Source organism: Zingiber officinale, chromosome 9B, assembly GCF_018446385.1.
Source record: "Zingiber officinale cultivar Zhangliang chromosome 9B, Zo_v1.1, whole genome shotgun sequence".
Taxonomy (NCBI): domain Eukaryota; kingdom Viridiplantae; phylum Streptophyta; class Magnoliopsida; order Zingiberales; family Zingiberaceae; genus Zingiber; species Zingiber officinale.
In genome coordinates, this window is record NC_056003.1 from 12,564,096 (window position 1) to 12,575,812 (window position 11,717).

General features: G+C 36.0%; 2 protein-coding genes across 2 annotated transcripts; both read left to right on the plus strand.

The window, feature by feature from the left end:
* The first annotated feature begins 4,753 nt into the window (after nucleotides 1-4,753).
* On the plus strand, nucleotides 4,754-6,828 carry LOC122022819 (probable thiol methyltransferase 2). Its single transcript, XM_042580933.1, has 8 exons — nucleotides 4,754-4,853; nucleotides 5,071-5,201; nucleotides 5,440-5,526; nucleotides 5,944-6,044; nucleotides 6,116-6,215; nucleotides 6,329-6,375; nucleotides 6,490-6,568; nucleotides 6,701-6,828. The coding sequence occupies exons 1-8, from the start codon at nucleotides 4,754-4,756 to the stop codon at nucleotides 6,740-6,742; spliced, it is 687 nt and encodes a 228-aa protein (XP_042436867.1). The 3' UTR covers nucleotides 6,743-6,828.
* A 2,341-nt stretch (nucleotides 6,829-9,169) lies between these two features.
* Nucleotides 9,170-10,192, plus strand: LOC122022820 (glutathione S-transferase T3-like). Its single transcript, XM_042580934.1, has one exon. The coding sequence runs from the start codon at nucleotides 9,170-9,172 to the stop codon at nucleotides 10,190-10,192; it is 1,023 nt and encodes a 340-aa protein (XP_042436868.1).
* The last annotated feature ends 1,525 nt before the right edge of the window (nucleotides 10,193-11,717 follow it).

Here is an 11,717-nt window from a genome sequence, read left to right on the forward strand (position 1 = left end):
CACCAAACTATCAAGGAATGAGAAGGGTTGAGTGAGCATAAAGTAGATATGGTGTCAAATCTAGGTTCTAACCACAGTCATTGAATTTATTATGTCATGTCATTTGACATGGAACATTGCATTGGCTGGAATTCAATGAACACTGCACACTTTTGAGTTTTAATTTACAAGCACAATGAGATTCTTCATTTTTTATATTGTAATTTAGAGTTGAAACTCAATTTACAACCCTATTTGTTATTCACAAAATAATTTAACTATACAATTCTCACATCAGAAATCACCATGGACTTGATATTTTCCATATCAGACCCAGAGTGGGCCTGTTATGACACCATATCAGACCCACCGGATGGATGTCATGCAACAATGGATGTAATACATACAAACATGATCGAAGTAACAACACTATACAAAAATGTAAATTTACATTACAACACTGGATGTACAAAGATAATCAAAGTAACATCACTTTAGAAAATTTTAGCTTTACATTCCCTACCCAACAATTTTTCTTACCACACTGGATAATTAATCTGATTTTATGCAGAACCTGTCCCTCAAGATTGATGCTAGTACATCAATTCTAAATTTTTTCATGTCTGCTTATTTGAAGTTCATCTTTAAATCATATAGTAGATATCGAATGTATTGTATCAGAAAGAAGTCACAATCAATGCTATAAATAACATCAGCAATTTAGTCTTTAATATTTAATATACAATTGTTATATTCATCTATTTCTCATTTAGTCTTTAATATTTAATATACAATTGTTATATTCATACTGTTTCTCATTTACTTACCTGGCTTCTTGTTATATACATTCTATTGTGATAGAGACTCATTTGTCCAATGGATGATGACTTTCTAAATAAGGATGAATAGCAGTAAGTTGCTCATGAGTATATTATTTTATCTCCGACACCTGTAAGAATGAACAAACAATTTATCAAATAAACGTCAAATATAATTTTAAATTTATACTACAATACTAATATATACATGAATATTGGATGCTCACCACTGATTCAAATGTATATTTCAATTTAGAACTACTTGCAGGAGAATTATAATGATTGAAAGTCATTGCTTTGGTGTCCACCACCAACAAGTGAAAGTGTGCACTATCAATAGACAAAGGTATAAAATTATACCTAACCCCTTCATCTTCAATATATGTCTTTATCACTTGTTGTTGCATGCCAAACTTCATTGCGGATTTTTTGGCCGACTACAAATATGCAAAGACAAATTTACTTAACAAAATAATAAAATCTCTTAAGATATTATATATTATCAAATCATTTAAATTCCTTACAGTGAAGAAGGTGGAACAATATATAGACTTGTTATATGGCCTACCAGACGAGTATGCCCCCCTAAACAAAATTTTACAATAGGTATCTATTAATTTCCCTTTTGTGAACACCTCTCCATTCACACCAAATAAGAAGGAAGTCACGGTTAAACCAAAGGGTGGTTCCTCCCAAACATAATTAGTTGTACACCTGTAAAGTAAATCAATTACTATAATAAATTAACGAACCAGATAGTTTTCAAAACTTTTCACTGATTTAAATAGAGTATGTATTTCAGAATTCACACTACCATACTTTAGGTTTTCCAATTGTTTTAACAGGGAGGCCACATCTTTGTCTTATTTTTTCTTCTTCGAAGTTTTAAATTGCTTCTTCACATACTATGACTAGATACATTAAACACATTGAATTAATAATTTAAATCTAACATCTAAAACTAATTAATATGTAGATACACACTTACGACAATGTCTTGTTTTCTCATTTTGTTGAGTTGTGCAATCCTAAGTGCATCTTTTTTCGCCTCTTCTTCAAAATTGCCTTCCGACGCTAAGATAATCTCTGTTTCTTCTTCCATATCAACTGCATCAAGTTTTCCTTTGCCCTGTCAGTAACATCTTTAGCTTCACTTTCTTTTTACAATTTTTTCAGTCTCTTCTACTACTATGATGTTCTCAATAGGCATGCATATTTCTATTTTGCTTTTCTTCCTCTTAGGTAAAAGTTTTTGCCACAATGGACTATTAATTGGAGTATCTCTATAATCATACCGACTATGATCATGTACTCTCCTACTCCTTATTCCAAAGGCAACTAGGTCTTGTGGCTCGACTACACGCTCACTTGATCGACCTTGCATGACTCTATTTTCTAATAGTTCAATTAATTCTTTCACCTTTTCATTCAGATATATGTTCTCCAATGATAGCTCCTTGATTTTATTTGCTTGATCTAATTGTGGTGTCTTCAATATACATGGAATATCAACAGTCAAATCTAGGTTCTCAACCAATGTTTTTTCAAATTGAGTAGGAATTAATTCAATAATAACCTGTACAATTATAATAACCTGTACAATTATAAAAACACATGTAATAAACTGTATATTTACTTTGAATAGGTAACAGTCTTCAATATTTACCTCTTCAGGTAATACTCGGTCTAACAAGGTCCTCACCTTACTAATATGTGAAGGAATATTCCTCCACTTGTTAATTCGTATTCCTTCAATATTGTATGATTTTTGAATTGGAATATGCTCCAAAAATCATGTTTGATTCATCATAAAAAGTGTTACATAATCATAAATTTCCACAAAATATTATTAAAATGTAACATAAAAAATCTACTTACAGCCAAAAGACCAACAAATCCCTTTAGGTGAGAGAGTGTGGTGGTCTTGGGGTCATATGTCTGAGTTAATGAAAATAAATCTCCAATCGTAGCTAATTATGGAGTCATAAATTGATGGATGACTTCAACCCAGTTGAATCTACCAAGATTCTTAAAATCATCTACTACATCTATAAGACCTAAAGGAAGTTTATACGTACTAGAAGAAAATAAGATACAGACAAATATATACAGAATGCAGAATTTGTAAAATAATAAAACATCAGCATGTGCTTCAACTCTATTGGAATAAAATTTCAACAACTCCTCAATTCTTAATCTGGTAATGGGTTTGTTATTCGAGAAGTGAGCAAGAAAGAGGTCACCCAATGCTTGATTCGAATTAATAGGAACCGAAGCACCTCGGTCTGCAAAACCAAGCAATAAAGATATGACTCTTCGTGTAAATGCAATAGATACACCTGAAAATCACAAATTAACAGTTATATTCTAAGATATTTTTTTGCATACCAAAATGAAAAAAATAAAACATTAAAATTATAAAATTATTTGGTGCTTAAGATTAAAAAATGGGAGTTGTACCTAAGAATCTAAAAGTTTGAGATGTTAAATCCTAATTTTGAAATATATTAACTAGTATACCACTAATATATAAGATTTCTTGTATGTCCAAGAAAATATAAAAGGGGATTTGTTTGATCATCGCTATTGTCAATCATGTAAAATAACATCTCCCTAATGTCTTCCTTTGATTATGGATGGTCGAAAAAAACTGTTAAAGTGACCTAACATATTGTTCTAATGTAGTTTCTGGTCAAAATCAACTACAACCTACAATTTTTACAAATTTAATTTATTAATAGCAAAAACAAAACTCGTGGAATATTTTCCAAATCGAGATGCACATTGTTCTGGAGGGCCTGATATGGGATCATATCAGGCCCAACGTGATGATCCCATATCAGGTGCTTTCTTGATATATCTTATGATTTCTGGATATATCCTATGGGTTTATAAGATGAACAAGTTCATGATACTTACCTTTGCTGCCGCAACTTCTTGCTCATTCCGAAGGGAGAGTATTTACAGCGAACAAAATCCTAAACACTTGAATGGATATACCCCTGTGTGGATTTCGTTGGAGACCCTTAGCGTCCGTCGCCTTAGCTGTATTGATTTCGTCGGAAAGCATTGACGTCGCTTTAAAAGGACACACTGTGTGGATTCTGTCGGAAAAACCCTGGACGTCGGGACATACAAAGCCAAGGTTTCGGTGGGGGACAATTACAATAGATTTCCACGACGTAAGAAAAAGGGGAATGAGTATCACATGCATCCGAACCATTTTATTAATTTTAAATTTAAACCTATGACTCAGATGCATTAGAAAATGACATCATAGGGGGAGGAGATTTAGGAGATTGGTGGAAAGGGCAGGAAGAAAATATCAGTATTTTTTATGCTCTGTTTTGATAATTTAAAAATTCGGATATTTATTTTAATAAATATAGAAATATGCCCACTACTTTTGTTAAAAAACGGCAGAATATATAAGACTTATTTAATGCATAGATTTGCTCATAAGCAATTATTTAAATAATTTTATGATAGATCTGGGCTCGCTTTCCAGAATGTGATTTAAGCAATTATTTAAATTTTTAACTTAAGAATTATGATAACATATCTAATACATTATTATGTAACTAATTATAAAAAAGATATAGAAATCAACCACACATATTAGCATAATAATTATGGAAAAAATTAAACTGTTTTTCTAATTAAACCTGAAACTTAATTACTTGATCAATAAACGAGCGCGAACGCTGAATTTGTAAAGTTGTGGGGGCGTAACTGGAAATGTGCCTGTCAGGACCAAATCAACCGGCAATTTCTACTTTTGGAAAAAAATAGTACTGGAGGCATTAAATCTCCCAAAAAAGGAAATAAGCCTTCTTTAATTTTCTTAAAAAAACTACTGCCATTTGATCCCCCTGCTGCTGCTTCGCCTCTCGTGGACTGGGATAGATCGGGAAGCCGAGGCCAATCTACGATCTAAAGATCGCCCGCCGGCGAGGATGTCCTGCGGTGGCGGAGACAAGCCCCGAGTTCACGATTCAGCTTCGAGCCCCAGGGACAGGAACAGGGACAGTGTGGTCGTCGAGCATAGGAGCTCAGGTTCGTTCCCCTATTTTTTTCCTAAAAACAGCGAATCTTTTGCATTAAAAGATTTTCCTACACGGTAAGTTGTCTTACGTTTTTGGACATGAAAGCTGGTTCTTCAAAGGATTTACCTTTTGGTTTGTTGATTCATATTAGCATCAGCATGCTGCATGCATCGTAACACTGTTTCTCTGCATACTTGGCCATATTTTGATGTTCTTGGGTTGATCAGCGGGTTGGGAAAAATGCTGGGAAGAGGGAGTGACCCCCTGGGATTTAGGGCAAACCACGCCAGTAGTTCATCAGCTCGTTCAAAGTGGATCTCTTCCGAAGGGCAGAGCTCTTGTTCCTGGCTGTGGCAGTGTAAGGCTTGTTTTTCTCTGTGCTATAAACATTCAGTTTGTTACTGGACGTTCACTGTTGAATCTTCGCAAGTAGGCATTCAGTTGCATTTTCGTTGTACGTCCTTCAATTTACATGAAACTACCTTTTCTTCTTGATGAAGTTTTGCATACATTCTCACAAGGAATTCCCATATTTAACTAGTTAAGCTCAATAATGCTTAGTCTAACATGATTAAAAGTATTGATGTTAATGACAGGGATATGATGTGGTTGCTATTGCAAGTCCTGAGCGGTTCGTTGTAGGCTTGGATATATCGTCAATTGCTATTAAGAAAGCGAAAGAGGTACCATTGTAACTTGAACAAATCGAATAAGTGCTTATCTGCTTAGAGATCCAGCATAGATGTAATATTTTTGGATGTTTAATTGCCCTTGCTTGATCTATAATTCTGTAAACTTTCCACAATGATTGAAGTTATCGGAGGAAATTGAGTGAGTAAATGAAGAGAGTTATCCAATGATATCCTTCTGATAAATCCTTAATAAGTAATGCATTTTCTTAGCCTTACAAAAAGTTTGAAAAAGAGATAAAGATGTGCCATGTTACTTTGGCATATTCAAATAGCTTATAATATTGACTCTTTTGTGAGTCGAATATGAGTTTTATATATGCATTGGCTCATTCTCTGATCTCAATATCTCCTTTCACTGCAGATATCTTGTTTCATAATGATATATCTGGTCTTAATTTAACTTTCCAGGGGTCTTCCTCTTTGCCAAATGCAAACCACTTCACCTTTGTAGAAGCAGATTTCTTCCATTGGCAACCAACAGAGAAGTTTGATCTTATCTTTGATTACACGTAAGTCCCCAAATCGATTACATGCCATTCTGTCAATGTCCTTAAGTTTATTTATCGAAATATGAATGCAGATTCTTCTGTGCTATTGATCCAAACATGAGACCAGCGTGGGCTGAGAAAATGAGGGAGCTTCTAAATCCAGATGGAGAGCTCATAACCCTTATATATCTTGTACGCCACTTGATGTTTGTGCATGATTTCTTACATATTTTCATTTGGTTATAAACCATTTCAATTCTGAGACAGAATATTGTCACAATCTGTAATCACTGTTTTAATTCCAGATCAGTGGCAAGGAAGGAGGGCCACCATATAATTGCACAGTAGACGAGTAAGCTTCTTTAGTTCCAATATTCTTTTTCCCAACATTACAAGCACTGATTCAATCTGCCTTTTTCCATAGTAACTTCATTTCTTCTGTTACCAACCATTTGCTCATTTACAGTTATGAGAAGGTCCTGAACCCTGTGGGGTTCAGAGCTGTATATATCGAAGACAATGAGATAGCAGTTGAGAAACGCAAGGTATGCTCTAAATTCACTTCGAGCTGTGTGATATAGAGCATCGCGATCTTCCTAGTGAAAAGATTTTTCAACTACCTTCTGCAATTGCTCTGATTATATACAATTGAAATGGCTGATTCTACTCATTTTCAGGGAAGGGAGAAGCTTGGCAGGTGGAAGCAGCTTTCGAGCTGATCATCATTCTTAAGAATCAAGCCATGGTTCCAAAGTATCGATGTGCTTGAGCAACCAGACAAGTGTGGTTTTTGTTGTGCTTGAAGCATCATCTTGAGACTTTTAGGTTTGTTTTGATGCCTGTGTTTGGTTAGATGAAGATACGATTAAGAGAATGCTTATTAGACTTCATCTTCTGTCAACTTCCTTATTTGATCCTTCAAAACAGTTATCCATCGTCGCCTGGCTTATTAAGCTTTTCTATTTCACTCTTCAGTTCTTTATTTTTCCATTCAGCTTGGTTTCTATATCACACAGATCTTGCAGAAGGAAAAGTAAATCTATTTAGTTGTTAGATTAACAAAATACTATTTGACTTTCAGTGTTCATTATCTCTAATACACATGATCTCTAATACACAGATTAATTTGTTCTTTAATGACACTTTTCAACAATAGCTTATTTATTAATTAAAAAACTATATTTTTAAAAAAAAACTCCACTGATTTTTTTTTTAAATACCAGTGAACCGTCAAGTTACAATTAATTTCATGTCAAACTTATAGCCGGCTCATTTAAAAAATAGCCACCCTTAAAATCGGTCCACTAGGTATAGAAGAAGATAAATTCAGGTACATAGAAAGATTCGACTTTGATTGTTACATCAGAAATATCATACGTTTACTATCTATGGGGACTAATTGACTCATCTAGGTTCTTCCTTGATTCTGTCTTAAATTGATGGAGATGGTGTACCGGATACTTGACTCTTATATTGATTATGTGAAGACTCTAAGCTGGGAAAAAAAAAGACTCTGAGCCGCCTTGTGTGTCAAAAAGAATGTCAGCAACCGGGTCAGGGAGGGGGGTCCGGCGCAGGTACTCCGACGCTCAAGTCAGTAACTGATCCAAGTCGTAAACATTATATGAACAGTGGATGCATAATGTAGCTTGTGTAGAGCATTTGCGTAATGTAAGTGTACCTGCGTCTGTAGATGAACACCCCATTTATAGTGTTAATGTTTGTCTGCGCATGAATCTCAAAGCATTTCTGAAAAAGGACAAACTATAAAAATGTTTTAACACATTTCCTAAAATAGATCCGCAATCTTTGCGTTTGGCATAGTGGAAGCTTTTAGAGTACATCTTGTATATAGAATATTCTCTGTCATCCGTGGTGCAAAGTGCCAAAAAGGAATGTGGAGTCGTTGGGTTGAGGGGCCCTTAATATGCTTAGTCAGCAAATCGATCGAGCCCCTTTCGTAGTCCACTCGGTTGTCGCTCATAGAAACGACCAAGTCGGATTTGAGGAATGTTGTCGGGGACTCGTCCTTCACACAGCCGCTTCGGTCGAACTAAGTGTCTAGTTTGTCCGATCAGACAATAAGTTTGATCGACTAGATTACTTGGCTCGAATACTTGATCACGTTATCCCCGAGTGATGAAGAAGACTTTGCTCTAGAAGATATTGACTCAACTTGGGGCTTTACTAATATTGAGGGACTCGGGATCTGAATGACCCAAGGGTGCGATTGGATAACCACTCAGCTGAATGAATGGACAATGCTCCCTTTTTAACTTTGGTTGTCATATCAATCGATCTCCTAAATTTTGACCCGACTCGGGGGCCACCTTATTCACCATATCATTCCTAAATCGGATGCGTAATTGGCCAATTGACTAGCTTATGATTCGGGACAGAGTCCGATTGGGTGACTCTAAATCTATTTAATTGATAGATTAACAAACAGATTTTCTTCCCAAATATAGATATATTTTTAATGATATCTAATAAAATGTAAGAGCAACTGCAACACAACGTTAATATCACATTATAATGCTATTGTACATTTATTTACCGTTGTGGAGGTGTGCCTCCGCGTTCATCTGCTTGAACGTGTTCAAGACATTGAATGCGTTCAAGCATGCATGGGGTGGGCTAGGGATGACCCACCCCATGTGTATATATATAATTTTAAATTTTATTTATAAAAAAAATATATTTTAAAATAAAAAAATAAAAATTAAATAAAACAGTTAGTTTTTTAACAGCTAATTAATGGCTAGTTCAAAATTTCATCTATAAATATCCACAAATATGTACACATATTTTCATTCCAACTCACTACTCTTTCAATTTCACTCTCTAAATATTCTCCCAATTTATTTTTTTAAGTTCCTACTATCTTATTTTCTATCCGAAATGGATGAAAATAATAGGACATTTTTTTACAAAATTCTTGAATTTTACAAACAACTCGCAAAAATATTCATCTTCCCAAAATCCACAAATTCCACCAAATTTTCAATACTCACATCCATTTCCAAATATGTCATTTCCTTCACAAAAATCTTCAAAATTTCCAAGGTTTTGGAAATTCTATGAATCATCCAAATTATGCCTCTCGAGGTCTATATCAACCGCTTCCAACCGAATATTGGTAAAACATGAGTCATCTGTATTTCACGTCGTCGGTTGTTCATGGATATGGTACCCCGCACACAACGGGTATGTCTTTCACTCCTTCAATGTCGAATGAACCTACAACTCCGACTTTTGTCCCAGAGACTCAATTTTCCGACCGTGAATCCCTAATTGAGGTGGTCAATTTAGAAAAAGCGGTTTCAAATGCTAAGGGTACAAGAAAGCGTTCAAGTTGGACAAAGGTTAAAGACGAGGTCTTAGTGAGAGGTTTTGTCACTATCAGTGATGATCCAATAATCGACAATGATCAAAAGGCGGATGTTTTTTGGGGACGTGTTGCAAGCTACTACAATAAGAATCTTCCCCTAGGTTCAAACACCAGAAGTGCAAATATTATACGGTCACATTGGCACAATACAATCCAAAAGAAGGTATATCGATTCAACGCAAATTACAATAGTATTTACAGTTCATATCGAAGTGGTCATAGTGACGAAGATATATTGAGGTTTGTGTACGAAAAATATGGATCTGAAAATAATAGTGTTGCATTCAATCTCGAACATATGTGGAGAATTGTCAAAGATCGTCCAATGTTTACTCCACAGTCCGCTGATCACTTTGTGGCCACAAAGAAGACGAGGATCACAGAGTCGGGAGCAAGCAACACCTCCTCCAACCAAGATGTGAGTATAGACTTGGATGATGAAGATACTCGTCCAATGGGACAAAAGGAAAAAAAAAAAAAGGGAAAAGACAAAGTAAAATCGACTATGGAAGATCTGACAATAAACTACAACAATATTATCACAAAGTTCATTGAGTGCACAAGCGTGAAGAAGTCCGAAGTTGATTTGAATCAAAAACAACTCGAAGTAGAGGAGATTAAGGCAAAAATTGCCTTGTCCAAATATGAAGCTAAGAATCGTCGCTTGAAGTTGAAGGAGTACGAAATATTGAACAAACATACCTCACAGATGACAAAGGAGCAGCTTATCATACATGAATGTCTATGCCAGGATATTAGGTCGAGATGGAATATCTAAATTGTTTACTTAATGTTCATTTTCTAGTATTATTATATTTTTGAGTGATGGTAATTTTAAGTATTGTATTTCTCATTTCGATTAATGTGATTTTTAATTATTATAATTTTGCAAAATAGTCGTTATGAACTAGCCTTGGAAACTAGTTGTTGCAACTAGCCGTTGGAAATTAGCCGTTGTAAACTAGGCGTTACAAACTAACCGTTGCAAACTAACCGTTGCAAATTAGTCGTTGCAACGTGACGTTGCAAACTAGTCATTGCAAACTAGCCGTTGCATGAGAAAAACAATATATATAGGCACATTGTGCTACGAGATTTTCATTTGACTATCATACCATTTCTCAAACATTCCTCCAAAAATGTCTCATTCTACAGGCAACTCTAGCTCAAGTTCCAGCTCGACAAGCGAAGATTAAGTCCATGTTGAAATCGATGAGCAAGCTTATGATCCGGGTGAAGAACTAATGTTATTGGTTCTTCAATAACACCAACAACTTATGGAAGCATATCAGAGGAGGGACACACGCAGAAGAAGATTCGTCCAAAGAAATCATGAAGTCGGGCATGAGAGGCTCGTCAATGATGATTTCTCTATAAACTCGGTGTTTCACGATGAAATATTTCGAAGACGATTTCGAATGCGAAAAGAGTTATTCCTCCGCATAGTGAATGTATTAGAGAATCATTCAGCAATTTTTTAACATAGGGACGATGTTGTGCAAAGAAAAGGGTTGTCACCACTACAAAAATGCACCGTTGTGATTTGTCAACTGGCTTACGGAGTCCCCGCGATCATCTTGACGAGTACCTACGTATGGGTGAATCTGTTGGGACCTTTGTGCCCGCTAGAGGGTGGGGGGGGGGGGATGAATAGCGTTTCCTCGCGCACTTGTGCTTGCTTCGTCTTGATATGCAGCGGAAAATAAAATACAAACACACTACAACGCTAACACACGGATTTACTTGGTATCCACCTCAAGATAAGGTGACTAATCCAAGGATCCACACACAACGCTATCTCCACTAATGAAACACTCCTTCTCGGTTGTAGCCGGAGGCGGAGAAGCCTCGTACAAACTCACACAACAACATAAACAAAAATACAAGAAGAGAGTACAAGATACAAATGAAAATACTACTTCTTCTTGCTTATTTGTTGCTTGTTGTTGCCTCTTGAACCTTGAGAGAACACTCCCAAGAGCCTTGAAGAACTGGCAGTGAAGATCGGAGAAAGTCGCTGAAGATCGCCAAAAAATCGCAGGAAGAAGATTGCAAAAATCTGGCGAAGAAAATGCTCCGCCCAGGCTTTAAACAGTGCTCCCAATCGATCAAATCCATCCCCAATCGATTGCCATGTCAGCACCGCTCCATCGCAGCCGTCCATCACCTGCATCCTGTGCAATGGTCACTTCCCAATCGATCGACCGATCGATTGGGACTTCCTGAATCGATCGCCCGATCGATTCTGAACCTTTCTGTGCTCTTGCATCCGCTTGAGAGCTTCTGCTGCCTAATCGATCGAC